This window comes from Aotus nancymaae, unplaced genomic scaffold (assembly GCF_030222135.1).
Source record: "Aotus nancymaae isolate 86718 unplaced genomic scaffold, 86718_ANA_hifiasm-v0.15.2.pri h1tg000002l, whole genome shotgun sequence".
NCBI lineage: Eukaryota > Metazoa > Chordata > Mammalia > Primates > Aotidae > Aotus > Aotus nancymaae.
The window spans coordinates 8,667,164-8,692,424 of record NW_026988413.1 but is presented as its reverse complement, the minus strand read 5'-3'; the positions used below and the strand labels follow the sequence as shown (position 1 = coordinate 8,692,424).

The 25,261-nt window shown below is 58.8% G+C and overlaps 2 protein-coding genes across 7 annotated transcripts in view; one reads left to right on the top strand and one right to left on the bottom strand.

The window, feature by feature from the left end:
* Window positions 1-3,590: 3,590 nt before the first annotated feature.
* On the bottom strand, window positions 3,591-12,939 carry ZNF467 (zinc finger protein 467). Of its 6 annotated transcripts, none has more exons than XM_064372301.1 (5): window positions 12,466-12,939; window positions 10,345-10,419; window positions 9,788-9,904; window positions 8,454-8,564; window positions 3,591-5,641 (listed from the first exon to the last, which is right to left on the bottom strand). In XM_064372301.1, exons 2-5 carry the CDS (start codon window positions 10,376-10,378, stop codon window positions 4,116-4,118), a joined length of 1,788 nt encoding a protein of 595 aa, XP_064228371.1. In that variant the 5' UTR covers window positions 10,379-10,419; window positions 12,466-12,939; the 3' UTR covers window positions 3,591-4,115. The 6 variants fall into 6 exon arrangements, with proteins under 6 accessions (XP_064228371.1, XP_021520929.2, XP_012298927.1 ...); XM_012443504.2 differs by lacking the exon at window positions 12,466-12,939 and adding an exon at window positions 12,067-12,118 and having other exon boundaries at window positions 4,116-5,641; XM_012443490.2 differs by lacking the exon at window positions 12,466-12,939 and adding an exon at window positions 11,943-11,987 and having other exon boundaries at window positions 4,116-5,641.
* A 2,415-nt stretch (window positions 12,940-15,354) lies between these two features.
* Window positions 15,355-25,261, top strand: part of SSPO (SCO-spondin) — a 57,894-nt gene continuing 47,987 nt past the window's right edge. Inside the window, exons 1-18 of the mRNA XM_064372278.1 lie at window positions 15,355-15,404; window positions 15,658-15,840; window positions 16,185-16,267; window positions 16,434-16,617; window positions 16,851-17,091; window positions 17,184-17,283; window positions 17,982-18,140; window positions 18,228-18,307; window positions 19,476-19,628; window positions 19,908-20,079; window positions 20,157-20,397; window positions 20,692-20,836; window positions 22,310-22,427; window positions 22,955-23,130; window positions 23,213-23,440; window positions 23,619-23,784; window positions 24,010-24,244; window positions 24,977-25,166. Coding sequence (XP_064228348.1) covers window positions 15,355-15,404; window positions 15,658-15,840; window positions 16,185-16,267; window positions 16,434-16,617; window positions 16,851-17,091; window positions 17,184-17,283; window positions 17,982-18,140; window positions 18,228-18,307; window positions 19,476-19,628; window positions 19,908-20,079; window positions 20,157-20,397; window positions 20,692-20,836; window positions 22,310-22,427; window positions 22,955-23,130; window positions 23,213-23,440; window positions 23,619-23,784; window positions 24,010-24,244; window positions 24,977-25,166 — 2,904 coding nt within the window. The remainder of the gene's footprint in view (window positions 15,405-15,657; window positions 15,841-16,184; window positions 16,268-16,433; window positions 16,618-16,850; window positions 17,092-17,183; window positions 17,284-17,981; window positions 18,141-18,227; window positions 18,308-19,475; window positions 19,629-19,907; window positions 20,080-20,156; window positions 20,398-20,691; window positions 20,837-22,309; window positions 22,428-22,954; window positions 23,131-23,212; window positions 23,441-23,618; window positions 23,785-24,009; window positions 24,245-24,976; window positions 25,167-25,261) is intronic.

Genomic DNA, 25,261 nt, shown 5'->3' with positions numbered 1-25,261 from the left:
AGATAGTTTGAGCTCAAAAGCTCAAAGCTTTGAGATGGGATAGAGGTGGGGTACAGAGAGCTGGGGGCTCTGATAAAGACTAAGCCATGAAGAAGACTCAGGCATCACTAAGTTGATGCCTGGTGGGGTTAAGACCTCCAAGGCCTTTCTTCTATTAATGATCACAATCCAGAGAACTTGGATATTATCATTCTGGTGACAAGTGAATGTGTCCCATCTCCCTCACAAACAAGAATTCGGGTCTGTGACATGGAACAGAGCTCTCCAATGTGCTGGGAGTTCCAGAGATGGAGGTCGCCTCTCAACTATCAGGACCACCAGGTGTGGGGCTGGGGCAGCCCCAGCCATCGTCACAGGCCTTGAGTGGACTCCCCAGTGACCCTAATATTATCCTTACCTAAGTGTGTCATCCCATTAAAAAGACTGGGAACAGTTTCTGTTTGGGATGATGAAAAAGCCCTGGATATAGACGGTGGTAATGGTGATGCAACATTGGGAGGATGCTTAAGCCACTGAGTTGCACACTTAAACATGGTGAGAATGGTAAATTTCATGTTGTTTATGTTTTACCACAATACAAAAAAAATTTAAAGATTGGGGGCCAGGCTCAGTGGGTGATGCCTGTAATCCCAGCACTTTAGGAGGCTGAGCCGGGCAGATCACAAGGTCAGGAGTTTTGAGACCAGCCTGGCCAACTTGGCGAAACCCTGTCTCTACTAAAGATACAAAAATTAGCTGGATGTGGTGGCACGTGCCTGTAGTCCTGGCTACTCAGGAGGCTGAGGCAGGAGAATCGCTTGAACCCGGGAGGCGGAGGTTGCAGTGAGCCGAGATAGTGCCATTGCACTCCAGCCTGGGTGACAGACTAAGACTCTGTCTCAAAAAAAAAAAAAAAAGATTGGGAGGCACAGGCTCCATGGAGATTAGAGGAGGAGGAGGGGCCACTGACTAGGGGCAGATAAGAACTGGGAGGACAGAGAATTGAGGAAGAAATGTGTTGTGAGAAGGGGAGTCTGGGGCCTTCTTTCCTCCTCCCCCAGCCATCCACAAACTCCGTGTTCAGCCCCACCTCCTTTCCAGAGCGTTCTGTCCCCTCAGGTCTTTAGAGCCCACAGAATGCCACCTAACACTTACATTCTCTGCTTCATGGACATCAGTGTCTCATCTCCAGTCAGACTGCAGTTTCCTTATGAACAGGTGGCATGTGCTAGACATCTGTGTGCTAGTCACAGGGACTGGCACATCCTGGGCACATACTAGGAACATTCTGGGCACATACTGGGTACTCTGTACCTGTTATACAGTAAGTCTCCTTTTTTGATCAGGATTGGGGAGAAGTCAATTTAGCTAATTAATAAGACCTTTCTCCTCCATCTATAGAACTAGTTAATGAGTGCTTCACTTCTCTGAGCATTTTCATACACCAGGATGTGGTTCTAAGGTCAAAAGTCTGGTGCTTTATCAAGGTAGTTGTACCTGGGGGTGGCTCAGACCTGAGGGAGCATGGGGGTGGTGAGGATTTTAGTGAGGGATTGATTTCAGTGAGGCCACCGCTTTCTGAGTCTGGAACTCCTGCTTGGGAACAGCCTTCGGAAACCTCATCCTCCCATCGCAGTCACGGTGCATTTATCGAGCAGACGTCTTCTGAGTTGGCTACTGCCAGACTGGATGCTAAACAAATTTTGACTATTTGCAAACAAGCTCAAAAATAAAGACAAAGATATGCACGCCTGGTAGAGAATCTTTAAAAGAATGTGAAATCCTGAAAGTGTCTGGCACATGGTAGGCCTCACCAAATATGCTGTAAGATTCAAAGCTGTTCTTACACAAGAATTTCTGAATGTTTCAAGAAAGGAAAACATTGCTCTAACCAACACAAACATTGTTTTTATGTGTTTGATTTTAAAAGTCTGTGAAATGACTTTTTTAGCTGGAATCACAAGCTTTGTGCCTAAGAGGCCCGGTAGGGAACCTCGGAGAAGCCCAGCTGGGCTTTAAGATGAGGGCGAGTGCTGAGGACTCCCATCCCTTGGTCCAAAGCGGCCAACTTCCTTCCGCTCAGCTCCAGACACCAGTTACCAAACCTTTTGCTTTTTTCACAACAGGAGCTGCAAGTCCAGATTTTTATGTGCCATTTCAAGATATTTAAAATAACCTGGACTCACCTACTCATTCTTGGCCACAAAACTTGACACACCTGCATTCATGCCTCCTCTGACAGGCTTCCCAGCCAACGTCCCTCCCTCACCTGAGATCAGGTCTCATTGTCGCCTACCCTCTCTGGGACTTTGCTTTTGTAATTCACCATTGTGATCTGAATTCGGACCCAGCTGCTCCAGATGCTGTTCTCACCAAGACTGGATTTGGCTTGCAGCAAAATCCAAAGGGATGGGAAGTCTTTGGCCTTGGTGACCTCTCTTTAGCCTCCAGCAGACCTCCTCCTCCCTGAAGCGGGCTTTCCTCGCCTTCTCCTGGGCCTTCCTGTCCAGCCCTTGCACCCCCACTCTCCAGCCTTGTTTACAGGCCTCTCTCTACATCCCCTAATGGCGTCCCAGAGGCTTCTGTCCAAGGCGCCCACTTTCTCACGCCACACTCGGTTCTTTGGGAAGACCATCCACTCCCCCGTGGCTTCAGGAGCACATGTGGATGGGTCTCAGGTCTGTGTCTGCAGCCCGGCCCTCTCCTGAGCTCTCCACCCGCACAGCCTACTCCCTGCTGGTCACACACTGCTCACAACTCAGCAGACCCAGGACTGCAACCCTAGCATGAAGCTGCCCCTCCCCTCCTGCATCCCCCTTCTGGGAGTATGCCACTGCCATCCAGTCAGCGTCAAGCAGAAAAAATCGGGCTGAGCTCATTGATTCCCTACCCACACTAGTCGACAGGTCCTGTGTCCTCTGCCTATTAAGTGTCTCTTGAATCCATTACTTCTCTGTTTCTTCTGACACAACTATGGTCCCAGGTCACCACCACCTGTCACCAGGACGACTGATGCGGAGGCCTCCAGTCTCGCTCCTGAGTTGTCTAGCCAGACATCTTTCCAAAATGCAGGAATGTAAGTGTGTCTGTGTTCCTTCCCCACATAACACTGCTGGGATCCCCCTTCCTTGGACGTGGTCTAAACTCCTTCACAGGTGTGAAAGGCCCTTCCATCTCTCAGGCCACTGCTCTGGCTTCTCATCCCCGCTCACTGGGAAATGAGTAATGCTCTGCTCCAAGTCCCGTGAGAGGCAGAGATAATCACTGCCAGCCTCATTATCCTACCCTTTCTGCTCACCGCCAGGCAGCCCCAGCTCTCGTACCTGCCTAGGCTAGAGAAGGGCAATGCAGAGACTTCTGGACCCAGCAACCTCAAGAGAGGACTTGCTGCAAGTGCGATGCGGAACAACGAGACACCTCCTTCCTCACGCCCTGAGCTCCCAAACCCCGGAGACAGCTGCAAACAGAGGCCGCACACTTCCCAAGCCCACGCCAAAGGACGGCCTGCCCGGCTTCGGCTCCAGCCTGTGACACCTGGCACAAGAGAAATGAACCCTAATGTACATCCTTCCTTATACTTCAGAGCTAAAAGCAGGAGCCACCGTGGTAGTTTGGTGAATAAGTATATTACATTTTGATTTGGGAGAACCAATTAACAGCATCTGGCTAAATGTAACTTACCCAGGACAGAAAGGGAAAGGGGTAGTCTGTGTGTGGATGGAGGTGGGACAGTGGCCAAGGAGAGTCAGGGGTTCCCTCCCCCGACTCATGTAACAGTCCTGGAACTTTGTGATTTTAATTTTTATGAAACTTTAAGTACATAGATAACCACACCTTCCCGCCCCAGTTGAGGCCGCGCTGGATCCAGGAAACATCTGCTTTCCGATGGGGCACCTGGGTGGGAGCCTTGCAAGGACTTCAGCCTCGACTATTCCCAGCACGAGTTCGCTTGCGTCTCTGTCCTAGGAGGTCCGAGCTGGGAGTGCAGTGCGGACTCAGACACTGCGGGAAGGAAACAGGAGTCCCGCCGAGGCCGAGCCTTCTGGCAGCAGCCCAGGCTGCAGTGCACAACCCAGGCGTTCTCATGGCACAGGCCTCTCGAAACTGTGGGCAAAGGGTCCTGGTGAGAACAAAGCTCAGAAGAAGAGCGGGGGCGGCGCCACCTCGGGGGGAGCGGGCCAGGCTGGGGGCGCGAGGGCGGCTTCCGGGGCCGCGGGGGCGGCTTCGCGGTGAATGAGCTGGTGCCGCACTAGGTGGGTCTTGCGGCTGAAGCTCTTTCCGCACTGCGGGCAGGAGAAGGGGCGGGAGCCCGTGTGGATCGCCTGGTGGCGAACCAGGTTGGTTTTGGAGCTGAAGCTGCGGGCGCAGACGGCGCAGGCGTGGGGGCGGCTGCCGGTGTGCACCGCCTGATGGCGGCCCAGGTGCGACTTGCGGCTGAAGCGGCGGCCGCACTGAGCGCAGGCGAAGGGCCTGGCGCCGCTGTGAGCCCTGGAGTGGGCGACCAGATTGGGCCGCGAGCCGAAGCGGCGGCCACACTGCGTGCAGGCGAAGGGCCGTTCGCCCGTGTGCACGCGCCGGTGCCGCGCCAGGTGCTGCCCGTGGGCGAAGCCGCGCCCGCAGTCCGGGCAGAAAAAGGACCGCTCGCCCGAAGGGTCGCGCTGGGGCGTCGCAGGATCGGATACCGGGACGCAGCTTGGTCCGCCAGGCGCGCTGGCCAGGGGCTCGGCGGCGGCGGGATCCACGGTGGCGCCCAGTGCGCACTCGTCGCACCCGAAGGGGCGACTCTCGCTGCGGTGCAGACACTGGTGCGTGGCGAGGTTCTTTTTCCAGCCGAAGCTCAAGCCACAGTCCGAGCAGGCGAAAGGCTTTGGCCCAGGAGGGGATGGGGTGGAGGACTGGGCGGTGGGATGGGGAGAAGCGGGCGCGTCAGGAGAGGGCCGGGCCGGGCCAGCTGCCTCGTGCACCCTTTGGTGCCGTACCAAGTGCTGCTTGTGCGTGAAGCTGCGTGCGCACTGCGCACACTGGTAGGGCCTCTCGCCCGTGTGGATGCGCTGGTGCCGAATCAAGTGAGTCTTCTTGCGAAAGCGCTTCTCGCATTCCGTGCAGGGGAAGGGCCGCTCGCCGGTGTGGGTCTTCTGGTGCGAGCCCAGGTGGATCTTCTGGCTGAATCGCTTGCCGCACTCCGCGCACGGGTAGGGCCGCTCGCCAGTGTGCGTGCGCAGGTGGCGGGTCAGGTGGGCCTTCTTGCTGAAGCGCTTGTCGCACTCGGAGCATGGGAAAGGCCGCTCGCCGCGGTGGCTGCGCTGGTGCAGCAGCATGTGGGCGCGCTGCGTGAAGCTGCGGCCGCAGTCCGGGCAGGCGCAGGGGCCCTCGCCCCGGTGCAGCCGCTGGTGCAGTCGCAACGTCAGCTGGTCCCGGAAGCGCCGCTCACACTCCCCGCAGCCGTAGGGCTTCTCGGGGATCGGAGCCCACCCGGGCAGCGCGAGCCCACCCAGCGGTCCTGGGGCCCCCGGCTCCAGTTTGTAAGCGGCAGCCAGATGCCCCAGGTCAGGCGCAGGAAAGGGGCTGGGAAGTAATGATAGATGCTGGGGCCATTCGACCTCCTCTTCTGCCTCCTGATCCTCATCCTCCACCTTCACCTTCCGAATCATCCACTCGTCTCCTGAAAAGTCAAAACAAGAATTGTGTATTGAGCTCCACATGCGGCAACGTTTATTTAACTACAGGATCTCCACTTCCTGGAGCCCTGCGGTCTGGCTCTGCTGTCCACTCTACCTAGCAGTTCCTGGAGTGACCAAATCCGCAAATCTTCGCAGTCCTCCTCTGCACTCTCTGCAGCCTGGGATGCGTGTGAACACCACATCCCTCCTGGGGGCTTCCTCTCGGCCTGCATGTGCCCAGGAGCCCTCCCGCACCCCTGAAGAGGAAGGTCGTAAGAGCTTCAGTCCCCTGCTTCACTCCAGGTTCACATCCCTTTGGTGGCTGGCCCAGATCTTCCTGCTCCAGCACTGCCTTTCTGGGACCTCAGTCTCCACCTTCCGTCCAGCAGCTCTCCTTGGTACTGCAAACTGGCCACGCTCAGCAGCTTTCTCATCACACACCTGAGCTTCCCAAACCCAGCCCTGGCTGACTTTAAGCTTAGGACTAGAGCCTCCTTCCCTGGACACCTCACCTGGGCTGCTTCTCTTGCTCTCTAACCGCCACCCGCAGCCCACCCTGCCTCTAGTGGCCACGGAACCAGGGTGCCCTCATATTCCTGCTACTACTCCCTTCTTTCCTGCTGTGACAGCCTGAAGATAAATCCCCATTTAGGAAGACCAGGATGGAGTTTACAGGGCCTGGGGAACTAGTGAACACTGAATCCAGAGAGGCAGGGAGGGCGCTCTGGGGGAGCCTCAGCCCAAGGGCAGGTTGCAGGGGGTTCTGCTGGAGTGTTGCCCCTCTCAGGTGCTGCAATGATCCAGCCAAGAGGAAGGAGCCCAGGGTCCAGACAGGAGCGTCCCACTTAGGTTCTCGTCTGTCACTAACTAAGAGTGTGACTTTGGTTCAGTCACTTACCCTCTTTGAGTTACGTTTCTTAGTCTGCTCAGAAAGTTCTGCCTTTGTGTAAGAGTTGGACTAGTTTAAAGCTCCTACACCTGGTGCTGCACCATCAGCTCCTGGGGAACTTGGAGAAAATGCACCAACGGGGCAAGGCCCACGAATGTGCGCACATCTTTAAAGCTCCCAAAGTGATTCTCATCTGTGAGACACTGAACCAGGTAATTTGAGTTCCTGTCTGGCCTGAGCCTTGATTCCATCACACGTGGACTTCCACAGTCAGAGGTACTCCCAGTTTCTATCAGCCCATTGACTCCAAACACCTGTCTACTTATCCTACTGTGATACTGCTTTCACCTTCATTGTGCCACTCTTCACTTTTCTACTCAAGAACCATCAATAGCTCTTATTTATTTTTAATTGAGTCAGGGTCTTGCTCTGTCTCCCAGGCTGGAGTGCAATGGCATGATCACTGCAGCCTCAAACTCCTGGGCTCAAGAGATTCTCTCACCTCAGACTTCCAAGCAGCCAGGACTACAGGTGTGCACCGCCATGCCTGGCTAACATTTTTTATGTTTTCAGAGATGGGGTCTTGCTGTGTTGCCCAGGCTGGTCTTGAACTCCTGGCCTCAAGCAATTCTCCCACCCAGCTTCCTGAGCCACTGGGATTACAGGCATGAGCCACAGTGCCCAGCCCAGCACCCTATTATTTATAAGATAAAACAGGTTCTAGCTGCATCTGAGGCTCACCCCAACCTAGTCCAACTTTCTTTCTCCCAGGCATGTACCTTCCACTTCAGCCAAGTTGCTCTCCTCCCTTTTCCTGCTGCAAGGTCTTCCCAGCCTAGAACGTCTTCCCATCCTCCACCCCACCCTCTTCAGAACTGACATCTACACCTTCCTCACAATGCAGCACAAATTAATGTTTTTTGACAAATTCCCAATGTATGCGGATCTTTTAGCATAAACGCCTATAGCAGCTTCTGTTAACACTTTTGTACTTATCTGTAACTTGCCTTTATACTGTTCTTTTAATTCTTTGTTCTGGCTCATATTAATGTCATCACAAACAGATTTTATCTTCTGGGGAGCAGACATTTTGTGTTCCATTTCTTCTATGTCTGATAAGAAAGGTGTCTTTATGTATCTGATAAAAATGGGGACGGCCACCACTTATTGAGGACCAACTGTAGATGAAGTGTATGCACACTGTCACAAATCTTCACAAACCAAAGCTCCCGGCGACAAGGTAGCCTATCTGAGAGCACTCAGCTAGGAGATGCAGAGCAAAGATTCAAACCAGGTCCGGGTAACTCTACGGCTCATCTCTTTCCACTGTATACTTAACACAGCCTGTACGTGGTAGGCACTCAATAAATCCTTGCTAGAGAAATGATATCCCTCAGGCAAAAGGTAATAAGGATGGTGCCAGTGGGAGGAAGCACTGGTGGGATTGTTGAGAGAGAATGAGCAGTTTGATCACCCTGGGCATGGGGAGATGAGTTGGGTATGGCAGATGTGGAGCATCTGGGTGCCCTCACGATCCGTGGAAGCTGGGAAGGGAGCGTGTCAGGGGAGAGGCAGTGAAAAGTTTGGTCAAAGCCATGTATCTTCATGGCAACTGTAATTAGACTTAGGCTGGGGAAAATAAGGAGGGGGAGTTAGGATTTCTAGAAGGCATTTGAAGGGAGGCCGTGTTTCTCTTTGGTGACCAGCCTCTCTGACTCCTGCCATCTACAGATGTGAAATTCCCTTTGGGCACTGAAGCTCTACAGCAGAAAGGTACCAGGGCCTGAACTCATCCCGGGTTGGAAGGCCCTGGACTGCCTGTCTCAGGGGATTACCTGCCTCATGAGATAGCAGCTCTGGAGCTTGCTGGGCAACTGTTCCCTTGGCCTGAACCCATGGTGGGGTGAAGTGATGGGAAGACTCACCTGGGCAGGGGCCCACAGGCTGAGCCTTCTGTGCTGTGCACGCCTGGCCTCTGCAGGGGGCCTTGGCTTGTTCTGTGCCGGCACCTTCCTCCAGTGTGGGGGCCTCTTGCCCTAGCAGAGAATAGGATACCTCAAGGACTCTGGAGATTTCACAGATGGGCAAAGGGCCCCACTGGTGCTGAGAAGCAGGAGGATTTGAAACCCTGGCTCCAGCTCAGCCCACAGGGTTCCTCCCACATCCTACCTGAATTCAGGGGCTGAGTTCCCAGCTTCCCTGGGACTGCTCAGCCTCCTTCAAGCAGGGCAGCTGCTAAGGGTATGCAGGTTGCAAGAGCTGCCACTGTGAGGAGTTTCTGGAATATGTGTATGTAAGACAGTGGAAGCAAGGAAGGCCCCTGACCTGAGGCCCCTAGGAGAAGGGCTGGGGCCTTCCCAGCCCCCAGATGGACCCTAGTTCCAAGCAAATCACTGGGGAGGATCAGAATGTCCAAATCTAGGCACATTCCTGCCTTAGTGCTCTGTTCTGGCAATACTCTTGCCTGAGGCACGTTTCCCAAATCTGCTGAGCTGCCTCCTTCACCTCTTTTATTTTTCTTTTTCTAGAGAAAGGTCCTCTTTGTCACCCAGGCTGGAGTGCAGTGGCACAATCATACCTCACTGCAGCCTGGGCTTCAAGGGATGCTGCTGCCTCAGTCTCCCAAGTAGCTAGGAGCACAGGCATAAGCCACTACATCCCTGATTTTTAATTTTGTGTGGAGACGGGGTCTCACCATGTAGCCCCGGCTGGTCTCGAACTCCTTGCCTCAAGCAATCCTTCCACCTTGGCCACCCAATGAACCACCATGCCCAGCTTCCCTCAGCTCCTTCGAATCCTGCACAAATCTTACCTTCCCAAAGACACCTACTCTCACCACCCTATTTAATCCTATAACGTGCCCTACCCACTCCCAGCCCCCTTCAACCCCCTCACCAGACATTATCCCCTCCCCCAGAGCTGTTATCACCTTTGAACATAGTTCATAAATTTCCTTATTTTTGTATTTATTGTTTGCTGACTCTCTGCACTCATTAGGATTAAGCTCTTGAAGGTGGGGATCTTTGACTATTTGGTTACTGAGGTATTCCAAATGTTTAGAATAGCACCCCACACATAGTAGGTACTTAATAAATATTTAATGAATGGAAGGAAGGAAGGAAGGAAAGAAGGGAGGGAGGGAGGGAAAGGCAGGGAGGAGAGATGGGAGGGAGGGAGGAAGGACAGGAGAGAAGAAGGGAGGGAGGGCGGGAAGCAGGCAGAGTCCTCCTTGAGCCTCTCCCTCGTTGCTGTTACCTACCTGAGCACACGCCCAGTGCTCTCTCTTCCCTGGAAAAGGACATCTGCTCCTGGGCATTATGGGATCCTTCCCTGGGCTCACTTTGGGGGGCCATCTCTGGCTGTCCCACAGAGAATCCTGTTACAGGCAGAAGGATGGGTCCAAGTAAAGCATCCAGTACAGAACAAGTAATCAGAGGCGGGGGCTCTTCCCCTTCCCAGCCTGCCCAAGAGGCTTTTCCCAACCTGCTCAGGAAGGACAGGCTCTCTCACCAGCCTGGACACGGACAGGTATCAAGCTCAGTCCTTTTGAGTAGAGTCAAAAAGGACAGAAGGAAGAGATAGCACAGATGTAAATATCACTGTGCTCTGGGAGTGCGGGAGCGTGCACACGTTCTAGAGCGCAGCCTCCACCGTGTCCCAGGCATTGAGAACCCATGCTACAGAAAAGGAGGCTGCCCGACGGCCCCTGGGGCCTCAGGGTTGCAGCCTCCTGAGGGTGGCTCTGCTGTATGAGTTGTAGATGCCCCTGAATCCTCCTAAGCCCTTCCTCAAGTCCCTTCATTTCTGCCAGCTCACCCAGGGAGCTGAGGGCCTCCAAGGTCTCCCTCATGGCAACCCAGAGTAGCACCTCCTGGGATCAGGCCACAGACCCTATGGAGAAAAGACAGCCATGTTCAGATTTTTCCCATGCCAGCTTCCACCCGAGGCCTGGCTCTGCCCAACCTCTCCCTGTAGGATCTCCCCAGGAGGTCCAAAGGGGGCATCTCTAGGTACAGGTGGGGGAAATTAGGGAAAATGGATTTCAGAAAACCAAGATCTTTGAAGGTGGCACAAGAAGGCCTTGCAGCCATTTCTGCCAGCTCTGTTCAGCTCTGGAAACCAGCTGCACCGCCGCAGCACCCCTCACCTGGCAGGTCTCAGCGCCAGTCCCAGCCCATCAGCACCCCAACTCCACGCCCCAGTGTCCTTGCCTGGGGAAGTGCAGAAAGATTTGATTCTCTGGGGAGAGGCTGTAGGGTGAGGGCCCAGGCTGGGGAGTGGGAAACTTCATCTCTTAGGCCCTCCAGCTGTCACTGCCCGAGCTGGTGAAATAGGAGCCAGCCCAGGGGCGGAGGTGAGTGTCACTTTAGGGCTACTGCTAGGGGAGGTCCTCCAGAGGAGATTCTTGTAGGTAGAAAATGACCGCCTCTACCTAACCCCCTACCGCAACACCACCGCTTATCCGCGAGGGGCTGCCCCAGGCCCGGACACCGCGGGGGCCGCCCCTTCCCTGCTCCTCCTCCCGCGGCTCCTCCGCCCCTCCCCCAGCAGGCTCCCCTCCCCCATCTCCCCGGCTGCCTTCCCTCTGCCCCGCCCCTCCCGCTCTCTCTGCCTTCCGCCCTCTCTCCCCGCGAATCGGGCCGCCGCCCCGGCCCCGCCCCCGGCCCTCCGGCTCCGCCCGCCCGCCCGCGCCCGGCAGGGCCAACCCCTCGAGGCCCCCTCGGGGTCGGCCCTCCTCTGCCACCGCCTCCCCGACCCTCCGCTCCCGGCCGTCTCGGCGGCAGAGCTCCCCTCCCCCTCCCAGACTCCGGGCTGCCTTTCCCTGCCCTCCCGGTTCTCCCCCGCTCCATCTCCCTCCCCGGCTGCACACCCTCTCCCTTCCTTTCCCCCTCCTCTTTTCCTTCCTCCCCAACACCCGCCCTCCTCCTCTCAGCTCTTCTCCCCAACCCCGTTCTCCTTTCCCCTCCCCTCCCTCCTCTCCTCCCCCACCCCGGTTTCCCTTCCTTCTCCTTCCCTCGCCTCACCTCGGTTCCCTTCCCCTCCCCCTTTCCAGCCCTCCCCCCACGTCTCCCCGCCGCCCTCCCCCTCCCTCCCTCCCTCCCTTCTGCAGCTCTCCTTCCCCTCCGAGGCCCCCGCCTCCCTTCCCCCTCTGTCTCCCCAGCAGTCTCCGGCTTCGCTTCCCTCCCCGTCCCCAGTCCCCAGAACCGCTCTTCCCCTCCCCCTCCCGGGCCGCTCCCCAGCTCCCGGGTCCTCCGGCCTCCAAGCCTGGGGGTCGAGGACTGACCCGCTCTCTTGGGACCTTCCCGCGGGTCCTGTCCTTCCCACCCCGCCTCCCCTCGGAACACCCCTCCGCGCCTCTCCCCTCCCCCGCAGCGCCCCTTTCCCATTCCTGCTCCCCTTGGACTTCTCCTCACCCCTCCCAAGTTTTTCTCCGGACCGGACCCTCAGTTCCACCTCCCTGCCCCGCCGTCCTCCCGAGCAGCTCCGATCGCCGACGTCACTCCGGGTCCCGGCCTCCTCCCCGGCTCCGGGGCTCACCTGTCAGCGCCCTCCTCTGCCTCCCCTCCCTAGCGGCCCGGTCCCCAGCGCCGGCTTCTTCCTCCTCTTCCCCCTCGGCCCCCTCCCACACTCCCTCTCCCCTCCCCTCGGGGCCCGCCGGCCCCTTCCCACCTGCCTCCCGCCCGGCCCCCTCCCAGTCGCCTCCCTTCCTTCCAGCTCCCCCGTCCCCTCGACCCCCACAGCCTCACCCCGCCCGCGCCGGGCTTGCCCTCCCTCCCCGCAGACCCGGAGCTCCCCCGACCCTGCCCCTCCCCCACGCCTGCCGTCCGCGCCCCCACCCCCGGGGCTGTCACCTGCGCGGAGCCCGCCGTGACCCGAGCGCAGCGCGGAGGGAGACGCGGGCGGGGCCGCCTGCAGCGGAGCCTCCCCGGCCCTTACCTGGCGGGCCGGCCGCTCCGCCCGCGCCTCGGGGACCCAGGCGCCCGGGCCTCCGGCCCCGCCGGCTCTGCTCACAATGGCGCCCGCCGCCTGCGCTCGGGTGCTGACGGCCCGAAAGACTGACAGACTGACAGCCCCGAAACTTCGCGGGGAGGAGAGGGATAGACGCGCGGGGAGCGGGAGCCGGGAAGCCGCGCCCGTGAGGGAGGAGGGACAGAGGAGCGGGAGGGGAGCCCCGGCGCACCGGGCTGGGGGAGACAGGGGCAGGAGGCTTCAGGAGTGGGGTCCCTGGAGGGAGCACGGCAGGCTTAGGTGGGCAGGTGATGGTCCTGAGGCCCCTTGTCCGGAGTAGGTGCTGGAGTGGGAGCTCGGGACCGGGGAGGGGAGGGGAGGGGAGGGTGATGGGAGAGCGGGTGGAGGAGGTCGAGGAAGCTGGGGAGGAAGGGCACTCGGGCTGTGGGGAAGGGTGCCGAGGGAGGGTGCTCGCGGCCGCGGAGGGAGGAGCCGGGGAAAGGTGGAGCGCGAGCGGGTGGGGGCGAGGAGGAGTTGGGGGGACGAGGAGGGGGCGTGTCGGGGGAGCCAGAGAGTCGTGCGCTGCGGTCTCTAAGTCGCCGGTGCTAGCCGGGTGTGCAGCGCCGCACTCCCGCGGGAGGACGGCCCGGGGCGGGGGTGGTCGGTATGGGAAGCTCCGGTCCCGCCCCCCGCTCTCCACCCGGATTCCACCCGGATCCACCCAGACCCACAGCCCCTCGCCCGGAGTCCCGAGGACCCGCTTCGAAACCAGCCGCGGGAGCCGTTGGGGGAGACGGGAGAGAGGGCTGGGCCCGTGCCTGCGAGAAGCGGCCCTTCGAAGTAGAAACTGGGAGAGGACTTTGAGCCGGGTCCCCTGGGAGAAGGCCAGGCCGGGTCTGGAGCTCCGGGGGGCGAGGCTGGGACGGGGCTGGGCGGAGACTCTGAGGGCGGGGTCCAGGGAGGGTCTGCGAGGGGGCTGCAGAGAGGGGAGGGCTCTTTGGGCGGGAGACGCTGGCGGGGAGGAGGCCCTGCTGGCCCGGACACCACCTGGAGTTAGATGTGGAGGGCAGCCGTGAGCCCCAGCGCCAGCTCCTCAGGGAACGCCCCTCGCCCTCCCAGCCTGGGTTACGAGGTGTCTCCTCGGCCTCGTCCCCGCTGCACCCCGCTCCTGAACGCTCCACAGATGCTGAAGTCTGGACTGTTAGTCCCGGTCCCTTCTCCGTGAGCTTTCTCCAAACTCCCCTGGGTTCCAGCTTACTCCCTCCTGCCCCTTTAGGGGAAAGGGTGACTACGACTCGAGTCGCTTCCCAATCCAAGTGCTGGCGGATCAGCCCCAGTTTGAATCCGGAGCTGAGAATGAGGCTGGAAAGGGGAGGGGGTGCACGGCCATTGAGCTCCTGCTACTGCAGCCCACCACAGGGGTGAGTCCCTGGAAGAGCACCCCATCCCCAGGCTCAGCTGTGAAGGCTCCTCTGCCTCCAGGCTGAAGGGAGCCCCTGGAGCGGCCTGTGTCACTGTTCATGTTGGGGTGTGGCCGAGCACCTGTGTCGGCGCTGTGAGACTTAAAGCGAGAGTGCGCGTGTGTTAACAGGAAAGGGGGTGTCTGGGTGTGAGTGTGGCCCTTGCTGAGGACTCCAGAGGGGGTTGATCCCAGCCATCCATGACCGACCGCCTGAGAGACTCACTCCGGACCCTTTTTTGGCCCCAGGATCAATGTGAACCCAGGAGGGGAGCCCGGCCCAGCTCTGGTCCTCAGTAGTCCCCTTCCTCCCCCAGGTGGAACGACTTTATAGGATGCTCGGTGGGATATCAGGTTTAGGAGACGGAGGGGCGTGGAATCCGAGGTCTAGGCCGCATTCCAGCCCGGGTGTCCGGGTGTGCCCGGAGCTCTGCTGGAACCAGGATGGACCCCGGATTCCCCCGTGGAGCCTGTCACTGCCCCTCCCAGCCTGACTCTCGGATTATTTCATCCGGCTTAGCTCTGGCCCAGGGCTAGGGGAGCTGGCTCCCCTGCCCGCTCTTTCCAGAGGTTCCTGTCATGCCTCAGCACATGCTTCCCAGTTGTAGACCCCAAAGACTCTAGAAGTCCCTCGAAGAAGGAGACAGGGTGGGCCCAACCAGCCACACATAATCATCCCCAGCAAGAATCTGGACCCTGGAGAAAAGGGACATGTTGGCCCCCCCATCTCCAAACACTTAGGAACCCCCAGTACCCTGGAAAGGCTCCTGCTCACTGGCCCTCACTCTTAAGTTTGGGCAAGAGAGGGGTGGGAGGCAGGGGAGCATCATCCAGGCAGAAGTTCAAGGCTGGAAGACCCCATCAGTCATTTAGTCCAGGAGCTCTTAACCTTTTCATGGGGTCATGGCCCTCTTGAGAATCTAATAATAAAACCTACAGAACTGTCTCCAGAAAAATGTATACATACAATTTCAAAGAATGACTGGAGTCTGAGTCCCATCTGTACATTCCTGGGAAGTCCCTGAAATTTTTACTGAGAAGGAAATTGGGGCCCAGAAAGGGAGGGTGGCTTGCCCAGAGCCCCTTGTTAATTTGTGGTAGTGCTGGAGAATGTGAAAACACACACACACACCACACACACACAGAAACAGACGCCCTGGGAGGGGGTGGGAAGGAGACCGTTTCCAGGGAGAGCTGGCCTCTGAGGGGCTGGTGTGGCAGGTCCAATCCAGTTGTGGGCAGCTGGTGCCCTGGAGCATGAGGCTAGAATAAAGCCTCCCCAGCCCTCAGGACTGGCCACTGGGCTTCGGGGAGGCTGCGTGGGGCAGGAGAGAGCGGCACTGGCCTCTCCGTGCCCTCTGCAGCGTCGCCTCTCTCAGCGTCACATTCCTCAAATGTGCCCCAGGGGTGAGGGCACCATGCTGCTCCTTGCCCTCCTCTTTGGGATGGCGTGGGCCCTGGCTGATGGGTAAGCAGCCCACCCTGGACCCCTCTGACAAGAGTCCTCTTCCTGCCCCATGCCTAGGGACCCTCTGGGGCATCAGACTTCGCGCCCCCACACCCAGGGTCCTCCCTCCACCCCCGCCACTTCCCATGAGTGTTTCTCCCTACCTCAGCATCCTCCTTACTTCAGTAACCACCCCTGGGAGTGGGGTCATAGGACAGGGCTTTTGGTGACAGAGGGAATGGTGGCAGCAGCGGTGGTTCCCCATCATGGGCAGGCGGTGGTGTGAGTGGACGGAGAGCATCCGTGTGGAGGAGGAAGTAGCACCCCGTCAGGAGGAACTGGTGCCCTGTGCCAGCCTCGACCATTACAGCCGCCTGGGCTGGCGGCTGGACCTGCCCTGGAGTGGCCGTGCGGGGCTTACCCGGTCCCCAGCGCCTGGGCTCTGTCCTATCTACAAGTGAGTAAGGGTGAGAGCCTGGGCTGTCTGCCGGGCAGGAAAGGAGTGACATGCCGGACATCCTGAGAGTGGGGAGGCCCTGGCAGAAGCAGGCATTTGGGAAGTAGGTCAGGAGTGGGCTTGGAGAAGCGTGGAGAGTGTGAGAAAGAGGTGGTGGGTGGGCAGGTCAGGGAGAGGCCCAAAGCCTGTTCCCTCTGCCCCCCAACCCCCACGGTCTCCTTCCCAACATTATTCTCACTTTGCATGTGGGGAAATTAAGGCCAGGGAAAATAATGCCCTCCGCAGGGTGGGCCTGGACTGAATGCTAACATCTCCTCCCGTTTCCACTTGCTCGGTGCGTGCAGACCCCCAGAAACCCGGCCTGCCACATGGAACCGGACAGTGAGGGCTTGCTGCCCAGGCTGGGGCGGTGCCCACTGCACTGAGGGTAAGCGCCTGAGTGCCTTTGGGGAAGCGGCACCTTCTGGGAGTCCTGGGCAGGGGATGTTCGCTCAGATGTGTGGTTTCGGGCAGGGAACCAGGGCTGGGCTGAGAGCTCCAGGCTGCCCCCCGCTCACTGCCTGGGTCTGTCCCATTCTCCCCACCTACTGCAGCCCTCACTGAAGCCAGTCGTGAAGGCCACTGCTTTGCCATGTGGCAGTGCCAGCTACAGGCAGGTTCAGCCAATGCCTCAGCAGGAAGCCTGGAGGAGTGCTGCGCCTGGCCCTGGGCACGAAGCTGGCGGGATGGCAGCTCCCAGGCCTGCCTCAGCTGCCCCAGCCGACACCTGCCAGGTGGGTCTGCAGACTCCAGCCTGCCAGACAGGCACAGTCCTGGCCATCACCCCTCCTGGCTCCCCAGGCACTCTCACGTGGAGTTCTTCTGCTCTGGGCCCTTCTACAGGGCCCACACCGGCTCCCTAGGCCACTAGGATGACCACGCCCTGCCCGCCTGCCTCCTGCTGGGCTGGCCGCCCTGTGTCCTCTGCCTCACACTCAGAGGCTCACAGTTGGTGTGTCTCTCCCAGGCAGTGCCTCTTCTCCAGCCCCCCTGCAGCCCCTGGCGGGGGCCGTGGGCCAGCTGTGGAGCCAGCACCAGCATCCCTCGGCCACCTGCGCCTCCTGGTCGGGCTTCCACTACCGCACCTTTGATGGACGCCACTACCACTTCCTGGGCCGCTGCACCTACCTGCTGGCGGGTGCTGCAGACTCCACCTGGGCTGTCCACCTCAGACCCGGCCACCACTGCCCCCAGCCGGGACACTGTCAGCTGGTGAGGGAGGGAGATGGGGCAGCCACAGAGAGGGGGCTGGACAGGGGAGGAAGAGAGCCCAGACCCCCTTTCCCACTATGCATCTCCCCAAGGTCCAGGTGATGATGGGACGTGAAGAGGTGCTGGTCCAGGCTGGAAATGTGTCTGTGAAGGGGCAGCTGGTACCTGAAGGGCAGTCTTGGCTGCTCCACGGTGAGGGTGCTGGGGGAGCAAGAGGTTGCCGGGCCTCCATGTGCTCCTCTGGGACAGTCTCCCCACCCTCCAGGCAGACTCAGAAAAGGAGCAGGGGGCAGTTTGGGACCGAGTCCACTGTGGGCCCCCAGCCATTGCTGATGGGAGGCACTGAAGCGCAGTGAGGGGCCAGGAGGAACCAGGCCTAGTCTCGACCCTCTGCAACTACCCCCACCAAACTCTCGCAGCAGGAGCTCAGACAGGTCCCTCTACCTAACTGCCCAAGCCTCAGTTTCCCTACCAGCCTCAAAGGAGTGCTGTGAGGTAGCACTTCGGTGCTAAGAGACGGGAAGCTCTCCTAACAGAAACTTTGTCCTGGCTGGGCTGCAGGACAGGGGCCCTGGGGGCGAGCTTCCTGCGTGTGCTTGTGTGTGCCTGTGTGTGCACCTACATGTGTGTTTCGTAGTTCACTTGTAGTTTACTCTCTCCAGAGAGCATCCGCAGCTTTCCTGAGCTTCTCAAAGAGAGCCGTGATGGAAATCAATCACTCTGCTTTAAAGTATATACTTTTGGTATAAAGCGCAGAGCTCTCTAGAATTTGAGAATTGTGTGAGTTGTTTCCCTCTCCTTTCCTTCCCTGGGCAGCTGAGCCCTGCTGTGGTTGGGGGACGGGTGAGAATTGTGGCTGCAGGGGGCAAGTGACCACTTCCCGTGCCCAGGGCTGAGCCTGCAGTGGCTGGGGGACTGGCTGGTGCTGTCAGGGGGCCTGGGGGTCGTGGTGCGGCTGGACAGGGCTGGCTCCATCTCCATCTCTGTGGACCACGAGCTCTGGGGACAGACGCAAGGCCTCTGTGGGCTCTACAATGGCCAGCCAGAGGGTAAGTGGGGTGTGGTTGGTTGCTGGTATAGCAGGGAAGGGAAGACCGGAGGCCCCAGACCCAGCATTCTGCCTCACTCCTTCTCAGATGACTTCATGGAGCCAGGCGGAGGGCTGGCCATGTTAGCAGCCACCTTTGGAAATTCCTGGAGGCTCCCTGACTTGGAGGTGAGGCTGCCCCAGGGGCCCCTCCCTCCCAGCTGCCTGCCCATTCCCAGCTTTTCAGCTCCTGACTCCTGCACCTCCAAGCTCTTGTCCCAGTTTCATTGCTGGCCTGTAACCTAGGACAGGGCCTGGCCCTCTCCCAGGTCCTCAGGGGCAGAGGGCAAGCCTTGGGGTCCCACAGGAAGCCTGGCTGCCTGCTGTGAACTAGCCATCAGAGGCCAGCACTGGTGAACCAGTTGGTCATTTATCCCGACCACTGCAGCCCAACCTGGGCTACCACCTTGCCTCTCTTCCCAGCCACAGGCTGCACACCAACACACAGAGATCTGCATGTGCACACACACACACAGGCTACACACCAACACACAGAGATCTGCATGCACACACACACAGGCTACACACCAACACACAGAGATCTGCATGCACACACACACACAGGCTACACACCAACACACAGAGATCTGCATGTGTACACATGTACACAGGCTACACACCAACACACAGAGATCTGCATGTGTACACACACACAGGCTACACACCAACACACAGAGATCTGCATGTGTACACACATACACAGGCTACACACCAACACACAGAGATCTGCATGTGTACACATGTACACAGGCTACACACCAACACACAGAGATCTGCATGTGTACACACACACAGGCTACACACCAACACACAGAGATCTGCATGTGTACACACACACACAGGCTACACACCAACACACAGAGATCTGCATGTGTACACACACACAGGCTACACACCAACACACAGAGATCTGCATGTGTACACACATACACAGGCTACACACCAACACACAGAGATCTGCATGTGTACACACACAGGCTACACACCAACACACAGAGATCTGCATGTGCACACAAACACACACAGGCTACACACCAACACACACACACGCTACACACCAACATATGGAGATCTGCATGTGCACACACACACACACAGGCTACACACCAACACACAGAGATCTGCATGTGCACACAAACACACACAGGCTACACACCAACACACACACACACACAGGCTGCACACCAACAGGCTGGAGGTGGGGCCTTGATGCTGTGTGAGAGCAGCAGGCATTTTTCTGGGGTCCTGGTTAACGTCCCTCATCACTACTGCCTGGCCTGATGTCCTTTGTCCCCAGCCTGGGTGTCTGGATGCGGTGGAGGTGGCCAAGGGCTGTGACGGCCCCTTGAGGCTCACAGAGGCAGATGTGGAGTCTGGCCATTTGCGGGCTGAAGCCCAGGATGTGTGCCATCAGCTGCTGGAAGGTCCATTCGGGCAGTGCCATGCCCAGGTATGGATGGGGTGGGGGTGGTATCTGGCATCCAAGGGAGGGTGCTAGAGAGGTGCCAGCCAGCTGGTCTGGCCCTGCCTGTGGGTTACTTTGGGCCATCTGTCAAACCTTCACCTCCCCATCCTCAGCTTTATCTCTGGGAAATGGCCAGCTCATATGTGTGATCTCTGAGGTCCCTTCTGGGGCCCAGCCGTTTGGTTACAAGTCATGGAGTGATGGAAGCAGGAGGCAGGGGGTATTTGCTGAGGCTGTTTGCTGAGGGGCCGTCTTTTCCTGCAGGTTTCCCCTGCTGAGTACCACGAGGCCTGCCTCTTTGCCTACTGCACAGGGGCCCTGGTGGGCGGCAGGCAAGAGGGGCGGCGGCAGGCTGTGTGCGCCACCTTTGCCAGCTACGCCCAGGCCTGTGCCAGGCGGCACATCCACATTCGCTGGAGGAAGCCTGGCTTCTGTGGTACTGCTCGGGCCTCCCCACCCTGCGGGATTGGCTGGGATCTGGTGGGGGACCACAGCTCACTCCTGTGCCCACAGAGCACCTATGCCCCGGGGGCCAGCTCTACTCCGACTGCGTCTCCCTCTGCCCACCCAGCTGCGAGACAGTGGGTCAGGGAGAGGAGGAGTCCTGCGGGGAAGAGTGTGTGAGTGGCTGTGAGTGCCCTCGAGGCCTCTTCTGGAACGGCACCCTCTGTGTGCCTGCCGCCCAGTGCCCCTGCTACTACCGCCGCCAGCGCTACGCACCCCATGACACCGTGCACCAGCTGTGTAACCCCTGGTGGGTCCTTGGGCCATGCTGGGGGTTGGTGGCTGCGTGGTGACCTCGGATCCTTCCCTTTATGCCCTCTCCTCAACCTGCTTCCCCCAAGTCTCCAGCCCACTCCGGGCCTTCCTCTCGGAGACCTGGAACTGATGCTGGCATGGCTGATGGCTAATCTCTACTCTACTCCTTTCAGTGGGAGAGGCTCTCACAGGAGGGGAGGAACAAAGGTTTTGGGGGGTCATATCCAGCTCAGACTCCCCCTCAGGGTGGAGCTGATGCCAGAGCTCACTCTCACCCACGTGTCCACAGCGTGTGCAGGGATGGCCGCTGGCACTGTGCCCAGGCCCTGTGCCCCGCCAAGTGTGCCTTGGGCGGGGACGGGCACTACCTCACCTTCGACGGGCGGAGCTTCTCCTTCCGGGGCGGTCAAGGTTGCCGCTACAGCCTGGTGCAGGTGGGCAGAGGGCAATCTGCAGAGGTGGCACTCTGCCAGAGTAGGGGCCCTCCTAGAGTGGGCAGTGGGGCTGACTGTAAGGAAACCCCTAAATAAATATGCGAAACCCAGAGTCTTCTCAGGAAAGGCCAAGGGAGAACCAACGCCTGGAGGCCTCCTGCTGGGTTCTCACCTCCCCCTAGGTTCCCTGTGAAAGTCCCTCTGTCATCACCACCAGCCTAGGGCCGCTAACCAAAACCCATCCTCAGTGCTCTCTCACGGATGGGACGGCTGGGCTCGTCACAGGCTACTTCATGCAAAACAACCCCAGGGGAAATAAGAGGCCCTGCTCCCCACCCTAAACCTCCCTCAATAAAGTGAGGCCACTTCTCAAGTTCAGGTGCAGGCCACAATTTTTCCAATCATCTGGGGTCCTCTGAGGGATTGCTCCATCAAGCTAGCTATTGGACCATTCCCACTCCTCTCATAAGTAGTGATGGGTGAGGAGGTCCTGGGAGCACAATCCTCAGAGAGGCTGTGCCTGTCCATGGGGAGGGAAGAAGACAGCCATCTCCCCCAACACACATGGCCAAAGATGCATGTGTGTCCACATACACGCTGCACACCAACATGCAGAGATCTGCATGTGCACGCACACACACACACGCACACAGGCTGCACACCAACATACAGAGGTCTGCATGTGCACACACACACAGGCTACACACCAACACACAGAGATTTGTATGCACACACACACACACACAGGCTGAACACCAGCACACAGAGATCTGCATGTGCACACACACACACACACACACACAGGCTGAACACCAACACACAGAGATCTGCATGTGCACACACACACACACAGGCTAAACACCAACACACAGAGATCTGCATGTGCACACACACACAGGCTACACACCAACACACAGATTTGTATGCACACACACACACAGGCTGAACACCAACACACAGAGATCTGCACGTGCACACACACACAGGCTGCAAACCAACACAGAGACTTGTATGCACACATACACATATACATGCACCCATGTTCACACTTACACAGAGACACAGACATACACACCTGACACGCACTCATGTGCATGTACACATGCACACACATACGGGAAAACATACATACCCATGGGGAGGGAAGAGAGGAGTCATCTCACCCCAACATGCGGACATGCACTTACACACACTGGTGCACACACAAACATGTGCACACGTACCTCCACATGACACCCATGTGCACATCCATGGCCCTACACACGCAGACACACACACATCCATGCATGCCAACCCATGGTGAGGGTGAAGCCCCTGACCTGGCAGAGCATCTGGCTGGCTGGAAGGTGGGCAGCTGCCTCCAGGTGCGTGCTGAAGGTGTTCTGTAGGGAAGGTCTCCAGTATCCTCCCTGAGACCCTCGCCGGAGAGGGTCGGCCCGCCCAGCCCCACTGAATTCCCCCTGCCCACCCCAGGACTATGTGAAGGGACAGCTACTGATCCTGCTGGAGCACGGGGCCTGCGAGACTGGGAGCTGCCTCCACGCCATCTCAGTCTCCCTGGAGGACACCCACATCCAGCTCAGGGACTCAGGTAGCCTCTGCTCTGCACTCCTGGGGCAGTCCCAGGCCTCCTGTCACTGCTCCTCCTCCACACTGCCCTGCGGCTTTGGAGTCCAAACACTCTCCCCCAGACTCCTGCACCTGGGCACACTGCCTCAACTTCCCCGGCCCTCCCATCTCTGAAGCAGACACAGAGTCCTGAGGAGATGTTCCAGGGCATCGTCTGCCCTGTCCCGGGGTCACATACGAGCCACGCAGCTATGAGAGCTTGAAAGGCCTCAAGGCATGACTAGACCGGGCAGGCCACCCTCAGCAGAGTCCCTCCAACCCTCCCCATCCAGCTCCCCGGCGCACTGACCACGAGGGTGAGGGATTGGCACATCTGTGTGCCAAGAGTAGACCTCGGGCTGCAGGGGTAGGGAGCTCAGGTGGAACTCCAGTTGTCGCCAGCAGCCCACCCTGACACGGGACCTCCTAATTCCCACCCAAGCTCCTTCCCTTCTTGCAGCCCTGTCCTTCTACCTGCCCCACCCCCATCACCGGGCCTCCCTGTTCCAGGAGCTGTGCTGGTCAACGGGCAGGACGTGGGCTTGCCCTGGATTGGCACTGACGGCCTCAGTGTGCGCCGAGCTTCCTCCTCCTTCCTGCTGCTGCGCTGGCCTGGGGCCCAGGTGCTCTGGGGACTGTCTGACCCTGCAGCCTACATCACCCTGGACCCCCGCCATGCCCACCAGGTGTGCCAGTGAGGTGGTGGGTGGCTGCACAAGGCTGCGATGGGACCGCATTCAGCTGTCTTACATGCACGCCTGTGGCCAGGTGCAGGGTCTGTGTGGCACCTTCACCCAGAACCAGCAGGATGACTTCCTGACACCAGCCGGGGATGTGGAAACTAGCATTGCTGCCTTTGCTAGCAAGTTCCAGGTGGCCAGCAAGGGAAGATGCCCCTCTGGGGACCGTGCCCCACTCTCCCCGTGCACCACCCACTCCCAGCGCCACGCCTTCGCAGAGGCAGCCTGTGCCGTCCTGCATAGCCCTGTCTTCCAGGTAGCTGAGCTGGGCTCCTCCCATATCCATAAGATGGGCCCACACCTGCCCTGACCTCCACCTGGGCTCTTGGGAGGATCAAGGGAGACCAGACAAGCCCAGAGAGGGGGTATTGGGGACCAAGGGGATGTAGGCTCCGTGGAAGAGAATTTGACCCATTTCCCCATCTCCTCCCAAGGAATGCCACAGGCTGGTGGACAGGGAGCCATTCCATCTGCGCTGCCTGGCAGCCGTGTGTGGCTGTGACCCCGGCAGGGACTGCCTGTGCCCGGTGCTGTCTGCCTATGCACGTCGTTGTGCCCAGGAAGGTGCCTCACCTCCCTGGAGGAACCAGACCCTCTGCCGTGAGTTCGCTGAGCCCAGCCAGCCCTACCCCAGGCCCCTCCCCTCCTCCCTCGTCCATCCGCCTTCCAGGAATGGCTGGGGGCCCGGGCTGCACCTCTAACCTTGGCAGATTGATGGACTTTTCTTCCTGCAGAGGCACAGGGGGTGTGGGGTATGGGGTTCACAGGGAGTGGAGAGAGCTGACGGTGGCTATGCCCCTGACCTGTGTGTGTCCCTGTGCCCAGCTGTTCTGTGTCCTGGTGGGCAGGAGTACCGAGAGTGTGCCCCGGTATGCGGTCAACACTGCGGGGAGCCAGAGGACTGTGGGGAACTGGGCAGCTGTGTGGCCGGTTGTAACTGTCCTCCGGGGCTGCTGTGGGACCCTGAGGGCCAGTGTGTGCCCCCCAGCTTGTGCCCCTGTCAGCTTGGAGCCCATCGCTATGCCCCTGGAAGTGCCACCATGAAGGACTGCAACCGCTGGTGAGGGCAGCCACCTTTGGGGCAAGAGAGAGAATGTGGGGTGAAGAGGTAGCTTGGGAGACAGTGGGTGGGCTGTGCAGCATTGCTAGTCGCAGCATGCATGCTTTGGGTGACAGAGTGCTGATCACTTCCCCCAGGTCATTGGGCACTTTAGGGTCCATAAAGGACTTTCATGTGCATCATTTTCTTTAGTTTTACTTTCCTACTATAACCTAGTCAAGTAAGAAGTGGAAAAATTGTACCCATTTCACAGATGAGGAAACTGAGGCTCAGATAAACTAAACAGTGTGCAGAGTCACACAGCTTGTTCATGAGAAGTGAAGGCAGGTTATGGACCTGGCCAGGCAGGGCCAGGATCCAGGGCTTGGTAAAGGTGGGGGCTGAGGGTGCAGGCTTCAGTGCAATCCCTCTGCTATTGGGCTGGGAGTAGAGTGGTTAATATCTCTGTCCTGCTCCAGAGCCTGGAGGATCGCCCTGCTAGAGCTGGGACAGAAAGGGTGACAATGTCTATCCCAAGAATGTCAGGGTGCTGGAAACAGCCCAACTCCCTGTGCTGGTGACTGGGTGTTGGGAGCTGAGATGCTCAGGTCTCCAGCATCAGGGCTGGGTTTTCACTCAACATGATGGGATCTGGACACCTGGGACACAGCGTCTGGGTTCCGGAGACTCTCACCATGTCAGATCAGGTCCCTGGTGGCTTGGACTTGGCTCTTACTCCTCAACCTCCTGCAGCATCTGCCAGGAAAGGGGCCTCTGGAATTGCACGGGTCGCCGCTGCCCCCTACAGCAGGCATTCTGCCCCAGGGAGCTTGTCTATGCCCCTGGTGCCTGCCTCCTCACCTGTGACAGCCCCAGCACCAATCACTCCTGCCCTGCAGGCAGTGCTGACGGCTGTGTCTGTCCGTCAGGCACGGTGCTGCTGGTGAGTCCAAGAAGGAGCTGTGTGGGGAAGCAGGATGGCCTTCCTTAAGCCAGGGCGCTGCCCTGCTCCCCTCGCACCCCTACACGGTGCCTTTT